The 16,641-nt window shown below is 36.3% G+C and overlaps 1 protein-coding gene across 1 annotated transcript; it reads right to left on the bottom strand.

Moving 5' to 3' along the window:
- Positions 1 to 15,044: 15,044 nt before the first annotated feature.
- On the bottom strand, positions 15,045 to 15,974 carry LOC306877011 (twist-related protein 2-like). The gene has a single exon (XM_079428524.1). It carries the CDS (start codon positions 15,920 to 15,922, stop codon positions 15,431 to 15,433), a length of 492 nt encoding a protein of 163 aa, XP_079284650.1. The 5' UTR covers positions 15,923 to 15,974; the 3' UTR covers positions 15,045 to 15,430.
- Between the last annotated feature and the right edge of the window lie 667 nt (positions 15,975 to 16,641).

Genomic DNA, 16,641 nt, shown 5'->3' with positions numbered 1-16,641 from the left:
TAATTCTGTGGTGTGCTCTTGGGCGACGGGCCTTTTTATAAATCTTTTACTTAGCAAACAGCAGTGCACCACAAGTACTGTTCTATGAAAAACTGAATTGTTTGTGGGGACAGCAGGGCCGGGATGCTCAGATGTCCCACAGTGTGGTTTATTGTCACAAGCATCAGTTCCCGTCAGTTTGCCTGGAGCACAGAACTTTAGCATCAGACTCTGAGAATATATTTCAACTATATATATATATTTTTTTTTTTTTTTGTTTCTTTTTGAATATACCTGCCCTAAAGCTACAAGATAATATGGAGCGTTTCAGATTTTCCAGGAAAGTTTCATTTTTGTTGTTTTTTTTTTTTAGGCTAAACATTGAAAATATTAATGGAAGATGTTATAAAATAAAGGAATATTTTTATATCTTTAAATACATTTTTTAGACATATTTTAATTTCAAATAAGTAATTGAATGACATTGATCATGAGACTTTTTGTACAGACAGTCAGATATTCTTTCACTGAAGCTCAAGGAATTCATCTTTTCACTCACATTGTTGTGCTGATACTTAAAAAAAGTGTTTCAAAAGATGCAAAATAGAGACATTCACAGAAAGTAGATACACTACCATTCAAAGGTCAGTAAGAAAAAAAATCATACATTTATTCAACAAGAAGAGTAAAGTGATCAAAAGTGACAGGGTAAAGACTTTTACAAAAAAATCAGTTAAAAATGCTTTCTTTTGCACTTTCTATTCATCAGACTCTAATCTTCAATATCATGTTTTTCGCAAAAATCCATGTTCAACATTGATAATAATAATGTTTCTTGAGCAGCAAATCAACAGTCATCAACATAATCAGTGACACTGAAGGCAAGAATTCAGCTTTACATAACAGGAATAAATAACATTTTGAAATTAAAACAGAAAAGACATTGTAAATTGTAATAATATTTCACGATATTACAGTTTTTACTGTTTTTTATTAAATAAATGCACCCTTGGTGAGCATAAGAGACTTTCAAATCTTACACTGTAAAAAAAAAAATATAGGTTCAAAAAGTTGTTTCAACTTAAAACAATTTGTTACCCCGCTGACTGAACATTTTTAGTTTAGTCAACTTGAAATTTTTAGTTACTTAATGTTAATTTAAGTGACAACTGGAACATTTTAGTTGACTAAACTAAAGATTTTAAGTGGGGTAACAAATTATTTTAAGTTGAAACAACTTTTTTTTATATAGTGTAACAACCCAAAACTTTTAAACAGTAATGTAGATTTTATGGAATTATTAAATTGTTGTTTTAAAGTCATTATCTATTGTATTTCACAAAGAATGTATTTCAACAAGAAAAAAATATCAATCTGGATTAATTGAATTCAAAGTGATATATACATGGGCCACTTACATGCATTAATAAGGGCAATTTTGTTTATTATCTATTCATTTAAATAAGTATTGAGAGTAAATAAAATAATGCATTAAATTAAGTAAATAAATGTAAAAAAATAAATAAAAAAGATGTTGAATATGTTTTAAAAAAAAGTACCATAGTACATTAATATAGTATCATTTACTTCTCTAGAATCTGATTGTATGGCATTTTTGTGGTGAAGGCCTGATGGAGCCATGCTTGTGTTTTGAGCACTGCCCCCTCTGTCCAGGCGAGGGCAACAGGGAGGAGAGCAGTTTACACAGGGATTAGCAGCTCATTTAGAAGAGACAAGGGTCAGATGTCTGTCCAGATATACAGGGGCACGTTAGAGCCAGATAAATCCAGCGGATTGACCAGAGCAAACAAAAACATCTCCCTGATCGCTAAGCGGCAGTCAAATAAACAACCGTTAGAGCAGCTAATTCGAGTCCAGCACTGCTGAATTGACTCTTTAGTCGTAACTCAGAAAATATGCAAACAATGTCGCTTATGTCACAAAGCAGCATGTTTGAAAATTCTGAAATCTGTCACCCTTGGAAGTGATGATAAAGTGAGAAACGAGACGCAAGAGACAATTTTTACCATCTCCCAGTTTCATCAAAGAATCCTCAAAAAAGAAAGGCATCACAGTTCCCACAAAAATATTAAGCAGCACAATGACTTCAACATTGTTAATAATAAATGTTTCTTGAGTAGTAAATCAGAATATTAGAATGATTTCTGAAGGATCACGTGATGCTGAAAATTCAGCTTTGCCATCTCAGGAATAAATTCGATTTTCAAATATATTAAAAAAGAAAGCGGTTACTTTGAATGGTAAAAATATTTCACAAGTTTTAAAATTTTCACTGAATTTTTAATCAAATAAATGCAGAAGAGACTTCTTCCAAAAACCGACCCTAATTTTATGAATGGTAGTGTATATAATATGCAATGAAGCTATAGCTTTAAAATCATAATCTGTTTTATATTTCCAAATTATCAGAATATCCAACAGGAAAAAAAAACAAAACGATTGATTTTATTAATGATTTTTAGAGAGAATTGGCCGAAACATCACTCAAATAAACAATCATTAGAGTCCAGTCCAGTTAATTCCAGTCCAGCGCTGCTGAATTGACTCTTTAGGTCAACAAGCAGAAAATATGCAAACAATGTCGCTTATGACACAAAGCAGCATGTTTGAATATTCATAAATCTTGCACCCTGGGAAGCGTGGCATGGTTAAGCTAATAAACTGAGCGCTAGTGTAAAAAGAGACACGAGAGACAATATTTACTGTCTCGTGGATCGACAAAAGGTGTCGTGATCCCCAGGAATGCATTCACATATTCGGCTCAACGGGAGTCGGTTTGAAGTGAGTGTCAGTGAAACGTTTAGAGACTGTCAGTAGAACTGTTGACCAGGTCGCTGAGCCCCGTGACCTTTGCCCTCCGGCTCGGGGTCAGGTAAACCCAGTGCAGTCTCCACGTTTGATTTAAGACCCTGAACTCTTTCCCAATTGGGTTTCTACACGCCATCCATTCCCACAATAAACCCGTCTTGGAGAACACAAGCCTGATGCATCAGACGAAAAAACTAACTAGTTTCTGACAATTTGGTCTGCGGTCACACAATTCAACGTTGTTCTCTCTCTAACTATCTTTCTCCTTTTTTCCCCTCATCCCTCTGCTCATCCTCATTTGAGGTGGCTCAGTCTGTCATTACGTTCTGCTATATTAGAGAAGGTCCTCCTTCAGAGCGTCGCTTGCCACTTCTCTGCAGTTTTTAATTGTGGCTCTGAGGTGGTGGATGAAGGCAGCTGCATCTCCGAGCCAAATTAGAGATCAGCCTTACAGAGCCGGAGCGATATGACACAAGCCGTAAGACCTGCGCTTCACCCTGTGGGTGTGGACGAGTCCTCCTCAAACTTAGACTGTAAATCACATATTCAGATTTTAAATTCTGACAGGATGAGCCAAATTCAAAGCTGCTGTATTAGTCAAAAGGTCATATGTCATTTTAAATAATCTGTCATATTTCTGAGTAAATTGGTGTTTGAGGGGAAAAACGTAGGGGAGGGCTTGGTTTTATCCATTGAGGATTGAAAAGAAAGTTTGAAAAAGTTTTTTTCTGATTTCAATGAATAGGACAAACATATCAGGGGTGGGAAAAGTTCGATTTTGATCAAACATTATCAAGAAAAACAGGTTACACTTTATTTTGATAGTCCACTAGTAGACATTCTACTAACTATAAGTAACTTTGTAACTACATGTCAACTAATTCTCATGAATTTGCAACTACATGTATACTAACTCTCAGTAGGGTAGGTTTAGGGTTAGTAGAAGAAGTTGACATACTTGCAAAGTTTCTCATAGTCAGTATGTTGTATGTTGTGGACCCATCAGAAGAAAGTGTTAGAAGATATTAAGTAGACAGTTTACTAATATTCTAATGACTGCTAGTTGACATGTAGTTGCAAAGTTTATCAAAACTTTAAAAAAGTGTTACCAAAAAAACGTTTAATAAACTATTAAATGTATTAATCTGTTTGTTAATTTCTACACATGCCAATTTATTGTTAACATTTCAAGTTGTATAATTTAACATTAGCTAATCTATTATTAATATACAACAAAAAGTGTATTTATATAAAATAAAATGAATTTTGTAGGAAAAAATTTAATTCATGGTACCTAATGCTTTTGATAAATTGAACCTTGTTGTACAGTAAAGTTTTACAGTAAAGTCCACTTATTTATATATTTTTTTATTATTGTATTTAAATAAACACAAATTATTTCAAAAGGCCTAAACATCTATTAAGAAAGTAAGTAGTATCCATTTTGATTTCATGTTTCGGTCAGACTTTATTTTAAGGTCCAGTTCTCGCTATTGACAAACCAATCACTACGTTTTTTCCTCAATAAACTCCTAATTTGCTGCTTAATTAAAGTTAGTAAGGTAGTTGTTAAGTTTAGGTAGGTTTAGAGATGTAGAATATGGTCATGCAGAATATGTGCTTTATAAGTACCAATATGTTAATAATAGGCATGCTAATAAGCAACTAGTTAATAGTGAGAATTGGTTCCTATACTAAAGTGTTACCCATGTTTCAAACCGCAAATAAAATTCTATAATGAAGGATTTCACAGCTATAATTAACAGTAATGCTATAATTACTATTGCAATAATTGTTCATTTCAATATTTAATTTTAATACATTTATCCAAAAATGTAAATTCTGGCATAATTTACCCTCATATCATTCTGAACACGCATTTGACTTGCTTCTGTGAAAAATAATTTCTCAGTGTTTTTTATAATAAATCTTATAATAATAGCCAATTGGTAACAGAAACCATTTGGTTACCAACATTCTTCAAAATATCAAATTTTGTGTTCCACAGCAAAAAGAAAGTCATACAGGTTAGGGACAACATGATGGTAATATGGCAGAATTTTAATTCTGTGCATGCGTGAAATATCCCATAAATTATTTAAACAATTTTTTAGCAATAAGACATCTGAGGACATGAGCTAAACTGATATGTTTAGACTGTCCTCTTTGTGAGGTGCTCTGTAACACACAACCTCTCACGGCTTATTGTTTTATTTGATCATCTGTCCAGCCATTTGATAATATTTTGTCTGAAGACGAGGATGTTGATGGCATTTGTAATGTGCCGAGTTTGTTTTATGCTCAAATATTTCCAGACACTGCACGCTTGTCCTCCTGGTCGACTGTCATCTTCAGTCTCGCGTGTGCTGTGTTTTGAGAGCTGTGTGCTGTTTGCTTGTCTTTGCCGTGTTTAGTCTAAAACCAGTGCCCACCCGAGAGCCTACAGGGAAGACATATCTGTGTACTGACCCGTCACTGCATGCCCCGCACTGCACTGCAGGTGCTGCTGTGCTGAGAGCAAACAAACGCAGGCCCAAAGTGGTGGGTTTACACTCTTCCTATTTCCTACTTGATCATTTTCAATATTGACAGAAAGCACTTCACTGTTTGATTCTCCTTAGCATGTGAAGACAAGGCTGTCATAAATGTTTACCATCACAGAAAAGAGAGCAAGGAAAGGTGGCTTTCGAGGGCCACGCCATATTTTTCTCATTAGGAACTTACACAACTTTTTAAGAGCGCACACAAACACAACCAACATCAATTTATGCCTGTTGTGTTAGTCCAAATTACACAGGTGACCTATCCCCTTCCGGCTATATGAGATCAAAAAATGGAGCGGGACGGGAGGGAATCTACCCCCTCGGAGCAAGTTTAATTTCAGCCCCCCTTCAAATCATTCACACCGCAATTCCCCGCGGCTGCACTAACTGTGTAAAGGGACTGTATGTTTTATCCTGCTGCCTTCACATGAGGAAGTCATTAACATCTCCGTGCATCTCTGCTCTCTAATCTCCCTGAACCAGCGTTTCATCCACCAACAACAAAAATATTGAGAATTATACATTTATCTCAAATAGATAATTAGTGCTGTTTGCTGAGGTAAGTATCACTATTACTATTGCGTATGCTTAGTGATTTGAATAAACCCCTAAAACTAAGTATTTAACTTTGGCAGCGCAGTGGAATTCAAAGACATTTGTGACGCAAAAAACTACTTAAAAAGGGTAGTTCACCCTAAAATGAAAATGTGGTTGTTACTCACCCTCAGGCCATCCCAGATGTAAGTGACTTATTTATCAATAGAACAGTAAAGAAGATTTTTAGCTGAAACCTTGGTCCATGGTGATTCACTAAATGCAAGTCAGCGGCTACCGTAACTATGACAGTAAAAAAAAAAAGCATATCAGGAAACACAAAATTAATACCAGTGGTTCATGACAATATATTGAGGTCTTATGAAGCAAAATGATTGGTCTGAGCTAGAAACTAAACATTATTTAGTACAGCATTATTACCTGTAATCCACAGCCTGCAGGCAAACAGTCAGAAGTGATGTCTGGTTTGTGGACGAATCAATCTTTGGAACTGGTTCTAAGCAACTGAATGAAAATGTATTTACCTTGAAATATAAGTTTCAAAGTCCTTCTGATGGTACACTGACTTCTAATAAAGCGAATGGCTTCTGTTTCTTTCCCACGCTCCCCGCCAAACTTCTGTTCTGGAAGTATGTAGGTTTTTTTGAACGGTATGAAATTTTGCGAAAATGGCGGATTGCTGGAAACAAATGTGCATATATGGCTATGCACAGTAATTAAGACAGTGAATTCCACTCATTTAACTGTAGGGGACTCCAAAAGTGGCAAACATAAATAAAACTACATACAGTTGCTTTAAAAGAGGTTCAGCTTTAAAATAAACTAATAAATAGAAATAAAGAAAAAACGCGTCTGTATAACGCTTTTTTATTTTTATTCCACCGCCCCGCCTCTCGCATTTTTAAAACGTTCTCTGGGTGAATGGCCCCTTATAGACTGATGCATGGACCTCAGCCATATGTATATAGGATTTTTTTTTGAGTTATGCATCCACATAGCAGCGCACTGCAGTCTAGTTCAATCCAATTACTGTATTATATATGTTTATCTAATAGAGCTCTTTAAAAGCATTGCATTTCATTTTGACTGTTTCTTCTTTTTTTAAGACAAGATGTTAATATTGCTTCATGGATGACAAATATACAACTTGAATCCTCACATGTAAGATAGTACAATGAAATTTCTCTTGTTTTGAATATCATGTTTTATATTCTTCATAGTTACCAGCAGAGGGCTTTAATTCATAAGATGAGTGGGCTGCAAAAATACATCTATCTCTCAATCTTTCAGTTTGTATATACATCTATCTTTCTATCAACTCTCATATATATGTACATACATACATGGGGAAGTTGTGGCCTAATGGTTAGAGAGTCGGACTCGTAATCCAAAGGTTGCGGGTTCGAGTCTCGAGCCGGCAGGGATTGTAGGTGGGGGGAGTGAATGTCCAGCGCTCTCTCCACCCTCAATACCACGACTGAGGTGCCCTTGAGCAAGGCACCGAACCCCCAACTGCTCCCCGGGCGCCGCAGCATAAATGGCTGTGTGTTCACGGTGTGTGTGTGTTCACTGCTGTGTGTGTGCACGTTGGATGGGTTAAATGCAGAGCACGAATTCCGAGTATGGGTCACCATACTTGGCAGAAAAAAAATATGTGAGTGTATGTGTGTGTGAGAATCGGAGTTAAATCTGACTTTTTGTCTTAACCAGGCATGACTGGGAAAACCAAAAAATGACACATTTTGTGGTTTGACTCGTTTCTAAGTAATTTGTCATCCACACTTAAAATGAAAACACTGCACATTGCAATGAGATTTGACAGTGTTGTATTGTGATGTCATGCTAGGAAAGCTCCACCCACATTGAAATCTTACTTGTCCACATGCTCCACTTAGATATATATTAAATATTAAATATGTTCTGATTGGTTGTAATTGTATCAAAACTGCACAGAATTTTGACAAATTACTTGCTGGAAACTAGCATGGTGTATCAGTGGTTTGTATCATAGTGAGAGAATAACAGCACCTCACCTCAGTAGCCTGGTGTGACCTTTCTTCTAATGAAGAGGAAAGTGGTCTGGTGTGCGGGTGTGCTGTGGTATGAAACCACAGACGAGACTGGATCAGATTACCGCAGCCGGTGTGTGAACTATAGCACCTTAGTTAACCACTGAACATTATTGCAAGTTGCCTGATCCAGTTAAGGTGATGAATTTCTGCTCTTTTAGTTCTTGAAAGTTGTGTATAAGGCCATTGTTTATATTTCACAGCTGCTCTCGTTATACACTTTGAATGAAGGCCTGAGACCGAATAGAGATGCTGGTGAATCATAATACAGAATTATGCAAAACCACTGATGAACGCTGAGTAAGAGCCACATCAGTGCGGAGGTAATTTCCATAGCCTGGTCTGCATGTGTACAGCATACCAGCTTTTACAGCCACTTTAGTGTTTTAAGCCATTTTCTTGTCCAGTTTGATTCTTCCTCCAAGAGTAGCGGAAATCTCCCCAGCGGTGGAAAGACTGGAGGAATTTTAGAGGGGATGTGGGGTGGGGTTGGAGTGATTGTGGCTGAGAAGTGTTTTTGGTGCTTCCCAGGGTGAAGGAAGAGGTGGTTTTGCTGGCAGTGGAAGACAGCGTTCCCTCTCACAGGTAATGAATGATGATAATAATAATAATAATAATAATAAGCATAATTTGTATAGTGCCCCCCCCCCCCCCACAAAAAAAGCTCAAGGTTATTTCACAGTGAAATTACAAGCACCTTCATTCATAAATGAACATGAATGAAAACTTCAAAAGTAGTGTTTTTTAGACTCAGCTGGACACCTCTTTGCTGAAAGTTTAAAATAGCATAGAATCTGTTTGAAGGTTATTTATGCTTTATGTAGTTTGGTTGTTGGTAAAGTGTTGCTGCACTGTTACTAGGGTCGTTGCAAGACAGACAGATTGTTACTTAGCTGGTTGGTTGTTTGGTTAGTTAGTTAGGAATCGCCCATTAAGGTAGTTGAAAACATCGTTAGAAATCATCCTTTAGGGTCTTTTAAAATTTCAGTAGTTAGGAATCATCCATTACGGTCTTTGATAATGTTGTTAGTTAGTTAGTTTGTTTGTTAGGAAGCTTAAAGTCTTCAATAATGTAAATAGCCAGTTAGGTAGTTAGAGATCATCCAAAGGGGTCTTTAAAAATATATCATTAGTTAATTGGTTACTTAGGAATTATGCATTAGGGTCTTTGAAAGTTTCGAATTTAAATAGTTAGGAATCATCTGTTAAGGTCTTTTAAAAATATCAGATTTCAATAGTTAGTTAGATGAGAATTTATTTATTTAGTGATGAGTCATTTAGGGTCTTTAAAATTTTCAATAGTTAGTTGTTAGTTAGTTAAGAACCATCCAATCGGGATTTCAAAAACGTCAATAGTTGTTATTTAGTTAGTGAAGAATCTTTCATTATGGTTTTTAAAATTTTCAATATGGAATCATCCATTTGGGCTCTTTTGAAATTTTGACAGGTCCCTGGATGTCCTGATCTTACCTCCCACTACTATTTTTTTTTTCTTTCTTTTTTGTCTTCTCTCTTATGCATGTCAATCTAGAGCTTTTCAGAACTGTTCTTTTCCACCATAATCCCTTCCTGGCTTTTTGGATTGTTGGATTGTTTTGGATACTAAATATAAATATCGCCACCTATTGTTCCCAGATGAAACGCTCTGTGTACAGCACTCCACCTGTGTTGGGACACCTGCCCTATAGACGCTTTGTCCCAGAACACATGTTCGTAACACTGTCTGAATCTACTGTCCTTCGACCATGTCCTGATGTGATCTGCTGGTCGGTGATTCAGTGCAGAGGTTTGTATGCGATCTTAGGCCAAACATGTGTTGCATTGCCACGTCATCTACACTAGAGCACGGATGCTGTCCTGCGGGTTCGTGTATTGTACACGTGGAGCTGTTTTAGGGTAAGTAGGCCAGGATCAGCCTCAGATGAGTGTTATGGGATCACCGATCATTGTCACCCGGAGAGCTTTAAAATCAGCATTTGTGTTGCCTCGCAAGAATATAATTTGCTATACTAGCTACAAACTTTTGTTCGGTGCACATAATATTATGAAATATGAAATATTAAAGCAATAAGCCACTCAAAGCCATGGGTAACTATTTGAGAATGTTTTTGAGTCTAAACACTGTACCCCATTGAATTTCATTTTGTGGACCAAAAAACATTTTTCTAAATATTTTATATTCCACAGAAGAAAGAAAGAATTAGGCTACACAAGGGTGAATTGACAAAATATTTTCTGTTGCCTCCAGCTTTAAGATGAATAGTAGAAAAAAGCTTTCCACTAAAAATGCTAATATAATTCATTAGGCCCACTGTAGACTGTTTATGGTGTAGCTTAGCGCATTAATATCAATGTGAAGCCACAGGTGTGTTGTATTTATCAGCATTTTACAACAGTTTTTAGCAAGGCTCACCAAATCAGAAATTCGACTGAAGTTAGAGATCTAGCAGATTTTTTTTAAACATGTCTTTTAGTTGCTTATGTTTCCTCTGTAACTTAGTCTACTATCAACACAGAAGGTAAGAGTAAGCCACTAGCCTACAAATCTGATTCTAGGTTTAGCAGAAGGAAAGCCAGGGCCCACCTCCACAGTGTAACCTTGGCATTAGCTTGAACATGAAATCCTTTCTGCGGCGCATGCAGCGTAAACCTTTACTTTATCCGTTTTACTGCAAATTAAAATTTTGTTGCTTTTTCCGTCTGATTTTACGGGAAACATCTGGGGCTCGCACCACTCCGTAACTGTGGCCCGAGGCATTCTGGCTCAGAAGGAAGGCGAGAATAATGAGACATTATCAAACACGCTGCTGATGGATACGCACTCTCCCTCAACACACAAGCTTTTTTATTATTATATATATATTTTTAAATCCATGTGCCTCTCACATCATTTAGATTGTCTATTAATGATGGGATAGCCAAATCTTTGCCACGAATCAGTTCTTTCAAATCGGCAAAAAAGAATCAGTCAGTAGTTTCATTCATGATTTAGTAACCTGAATATAAATATATATATTTGTTTATTTATTTAAGTCATTTATAGCCTATGCAAAATCGCTGTGTTTCTGTTTTGATCCAGAGACCAAGATTTTTTGTTGACACTGGGGGATTGACAGACTAAACGGCCAGCAGCTCTCGAGACTCCTGCGTTCGGTTTGTTTCGGCTGCGGTTGCAGAGATTTGCGCAGGTGCACAGAATAAAGGGAAAGGGAGAGGTGTGTAGGCTACCTAACTGTTGGTTCTCACTCTTCACCTCAGTTTTCACCTCACAAGTTTTTTTTCTTTTTCTTTGGGTTTCCCCGTCACCACAAGTGAATATTTAAGAACTTTTATTTTTAAACTGCAGCTGTTTTCTCGTAAGCGTATCTCTATATTTGGGTCAATGGCAAGTAACCAATTTTGTTTGTCAGTGAAAATGACACATTTCCTATTTTCAATTTTTGAAGTAAAATTAATTTTCACATTTTTGTAGGGGTTAACTGCCCTGAGATTTTATATATATATATATATATATATATATGAGTTGACATATTGTAGCCTAGCATAATCTTTTATTATTACTTCCTTTAAAAATAAGCACTGAAGCAATTATGTTTTAAAACATTGACTTTTAAAATAGCTACTTTTGTGAAATCAAAATAAGTGTGGCATAACAAGCAGGCAGGAAGTAATTTTGTTGTCATGTGACAAGAAAACCATAACACAGAGAGAGGACCTTTGATGGTTACACCACCACATCATTAGTCATAAAATAATTGAAAATTATATTTAGAAATGTACAAAACCAAAATGAATGCCGTTTTAAACTAACTGTTTTACCTATTAAAACTATTTTATATTTAAAAAAAAATATATATATATATATACATATATATATAATCTCAGCCATCCCCACAGGTCATTGACCCATATAGCCTGCAGACATAAAGCCTAGGCTATCTGATGTAAAGGTTCCTGAAAAAGTTCAATAGTTGACTTCAGTTATGATTTAAAGCTCTAAAATACCCTAAAATCAAATAAATTGATAAAAGCACACAAAATGATAAACACAACCATTTAAATAGTTATTAAGTGCCATACAACTGGAAATAAAAGTTAGTATGTTGTGATTTAACGCCATCAGATGTTTTCAAAAGTACAGTTAAATTATTCTTGAACAGGCCCACAGAAAAACAGAGCTTTTATCAAACATTAATGCCTCAACAGTGGAGTCGTTTCTTAGATTTCTATCAAGCTAAGCCTGGGAAAATGAGATGTAAACAATTAAATGATTTGCGAGCGTTGGTGTAGATTTAAAGGAGAAATGAAAAGGTCTGGTAGGGGTCCGGTATTTAAATGCGGTGGTTATCTGCGGTTGTTAAAGCATTTGCCTCCAGCCGTCTGGATTCAGTGATTTCTTCTTATTAAAGCGGACAAGCTTTTTTTATAAGCTAAGAGGTAAAACTGGCTGGACTTTCTGTCCGGCTAATGAACCTGCATTGTTTTATAACAGTTTCTTTTTGTAACAAAATAAGGGGAAAATCTGAATGTTCTTTACTGTTGTGAAAACTGGCATATCTAGGGTGATGATGTGGACAAATCAAAGCGTTCAGCCTATGTGTTCAAAAATATGTTTTAATAAATAAGCAAAATGTACAATGGACGGAAATTGAAAAATGTTGCATAGGAAAAATCAAATGTATGCATTCATCCATGCAGCATACTTCAAGAAAGTATTGCTCTAAATTGCATTGGTCCCTTAAAAAAGCTGACAATACTCACAGGTAGCCTATGTACAATACATTTTTGTTCATATATATATATATATATATATATATATATATATATATATATATATATATATATATATAAACATCCTCTGTTTAGAGAGAAACACGCAATATAGTTTCCATACAGATAACAGATGGCCTTCCCTTACTATCACCATGGCGACATTTAAGAATAACTTGTGAATAAGATTAAATGTATTTGACGACACAGGAGACGTCATCTATGTTTCCTCTAAGTATATAAAAAGCTCCTTTCGTTGTGTCCTTCATGAGGATGCTCAAGTCCGTAGGTGTATCTACTGAATGTCCTTTGGCCACGTCATTGAGGTTTAGAGGTTCATCAATAAATCCTTTGGTGTCTTCAAAATTAGTGGAAGTAAACAGTCTGTGGAGGGAAAAAAAGCATTACTAAGAAAGATTTAAAAAATCTGCTTCTTTCTACCAAATAGGCCTGAAACGTCTATGCCGGATTTTTCTACGAAGGCCTAAAGTTTCAAGATTTGCCTGTGGTTGAATGCACAGCCTTGGATTAAAATGTAGAGAAATGGGAAACTATTAATGATCCCATTATTTAATTCTGAGTGGGAGCACATGCTTACACAGGAAAAGGCTTGGTTCAAACATGTTACACAAATCCCAGGTGCAATTACGTCACTGGAAAATAACTGTTTTAGGAGGTCATTTGGTTTGAAATGCAAAGCTGTACACCTGCCTTTCTTCTGACTTCTCAGTAGCACATATTACTTTATGCAAATAAATTCATAAGAATCCGTTAGAATACAATGTAATGTCATCCCAAGGATTGAGTTTAACGTTTTTTGACAGCTGTGTTGTCATGATTGATGGAGAAACCTCCAGTTTTATCCAGCTAGACTCCAGATTCAAATGGGATGGTTAAAATGCATAATTATGATTACTCATTTCAATTTATCATCATTCTACATTTTTAATAGCGTATCGGTGATATAATTCAGTATTATAGACACGCAGCTTCATAATAACAAATAGCACAGGATATAACTAATACTTTGGAGACCTACATGTATATTTTGGTTTATTAAAAGGTAAATGAAAATCAATTTTAAATCACAAAATTATTTTGAGTAATTGCTCATATTGTATCAAAGATTTCAGCCTTGCTTTGGTTTCAGTGGTTACGGTGCACTTATTTCACAAGCATACACATGGTGTAGGTGGCAGCGCACCTTCTCTCTTAAAAATCAAAGTTCCTGTAGAACCAAAAAGAACGTCACTTCCTGATGTCATACAGCAGAATCTTTTAGATCAACCGAGCACCGTTCTTCATTATACAGGTGCTTTAAAGAACGCCAAACACTGATCTGAAGAACGCAGCGGGTTATCAACAACTTTTTGAATCTCCCAGATTGAACGTTTATTTATACGAGTGTAGACTAAGATGTTTTACTTCAGTGGTTTCAGAGAACCTTATTTCTTCGTTCGTATATAAAAACGCTCGAATACATCTAGTTTTTCATCTGTCGTGATAATTCCTTTCCGTTTCTCTCTTTGCGCTTTGTAACCAGTTGTGAAATGTGAGTTTTATTCACTAAAGGGAAAATGTTCCACTAAATATAAATGATCCGTGAGAAGCTTCTCATGGTTGGGTTGTTATTCGTTTCGTAAGATCGACGATATAATGTGAATATGTGTATTATTCCTGGATAAAAGTCGGAAACGCTTTGGCCTGGTGTGATATGAACTTAACTGGGAAAAATTAGAATCCAGTGTTTGTTTTCTTTGTTAGGCTATTTGTAAATATAGGCTAGATTAGCCTATTGCCATACTGTCTGTGATTTTACCAGAAATATTTGTCTCTATAGAAGCTTTAGCAGTCAAGGAATGTGTAATCAGCCAGTTCTCAGAATATTTATGATGAACTTTCATTTCTTACTTTAAATGCGCGTGACTTTTTACTGTTTTGAGGGTTTTACGATTTTATGTTTGTATTTAAAGCATAATAATTATCCATATAGTCTATGTTCTCCCATATTAATTTAGTCAATATGGCATATCATGACCTCTAGCATTTCTGTTATAATCGCTGGGATGCCACTGGTTTATGTCCTAAAGTATCTTTAATTTTTTTTTCTGTGACAACAGTTTGAATTGAAAACCCCCGTGATAGCTATAATTGTCCTTTACATTAAACGTTGATGTTAATATATAGGCTATCCTAGGGTATCTTATAAAGACATTCTGTTAAAAAAATACAAATAAATAGGACTTAGTCTAACATTTCAAATCAACATTCTTTTTTTTATATATTTATTTTTGTATTATAAACTGTAAAATAATCAACGCTTTTTTGAGCTTGGCCTCATGAGGATGTAAACATTCCACACACAAGAAGAATCTGTTCAGGTTATTGCTGATCCACGCATCATAATAATAAAATAATGTTAAACTAGTTTTTCAATAATTATAAAACTTTAACTATCTAACCATTCTAAATGAGAATTTATGTGGTGTCAAGAGGATATAATGCTGCATTCGCGCACTGACCTGTCAGTTGTCCAGAACAGCTGGAGTTTCTCTAAAAGCCTAGTTTTACTACAGTAACGAAGTAAAAGTTCTCAAAGAACTAGCCCGACAATATGAAATCGTCTTGAGCTGAATTGACATCTTTCTACCCACCCTTTCGGCATTGTACGGACGAGTGTCTCCGTTAGTGGGACGCAGACATCGACCACGCGCCCTCCATCCTCCACACCGAGAATGCGTAACTGAGTTTCTCGTGCGCGACGTAGCTGCAGCTCGACATCTTGTTGTCCATCTCGTCGCTCTGCAGCACCTGACAGAGGAAATCAATGTACCTGGAGGCGAGCTTGAGCGTCTGGATCTTGCTGAGTTTATCCGAGGGGAGCGTGGGGATGATTTTGCGCAAAGACGCGAAGGCGTCGTTCAGCGACTGAGTCCGTTGCCTCTCCCTGACATTCGCCAGAACGCGCTGGTTCTGCAGCTCCTCAAACGACTGAGTGCTGCTCGGGCTCGGCTTTTTGTTCCGTTTATTCACGGAGCTCGGGCTGCTGCCGTCCTCGCTCGACTTTTTACTCTGTCTCCTCTTCTTCCCGAACCTTTTCTGCTGTCTGTCCAACTCCTCCTCGCTGGTCACCAGGCTGTCCACTGGGGAGACGGGAGAGCTTGAACTCTCTTCCATTTCTTTTTTAAAGAAATGAGAAGGTCGAGGAGAAAACGCGCTCTCCACCTTCGAGTCCGTGGTTACACCGTTATATCCGTGCGTTTGTTTGTCCTCCCAAGTCCCGAGACTGCGCCTCCACTTCCAGAAGTAGAGCTTGGCACAGTTTTCCTCCCGCAGGAAGTTTTTTCCTAATTTTTTGGTAAACTTTATCCTAGTCTCTGATGCTAAATACTAGTGTGAATGGAGGGGGAGGAAGCGCTGCTCTCTGATTGGTGGACTAATAAACGAGGAGGACCAGTCTAAAGTTACACTGCACCTCTCCACCGGCTGCCACTCAAATTGTACCCCACTTTTAGATCGATACTCACGGTTTTAGACGATATGTCAATCTCACACTGGAAAAAGAATGTAAAAACGGGCAAGTATTATGGTAAAAATTATATTATAAAATTATAAGAAACTACGTTGTAGGCTATACTTCTAAAAAAAAATTTGATTATCTCAATAATTATCTCACGTTTGAAATACTATTATACTTCTGAAAATGTTTTTAGGAGAAAACAATTGAAACACTACAATGCAGATTATATTTAACAAAGCAATATGGTAAAATATTATTGAATATTTTCCTATAGGTAAAAAGTAGTAATTACCTTATAATTTATGATGCCTTATAACACACAACATTTTTAAAAAGGCAACATATTACACTATAATTCTTAAAATATTGGCTCCCT

Source organism: Barbus barbus (assembly GCF_936440315.1).
Source record: "Barbus barbus genome assembly, chromosome: 11".
NCBI lineage: Eukaryota > Metazoa > Chordata > Actinopteri > Cypriniformes > Cyprinidae > Barbus > Barbus barbus.
This window is presented reverse-complemented; position numbering and strand designations above follow the sequence as displayed.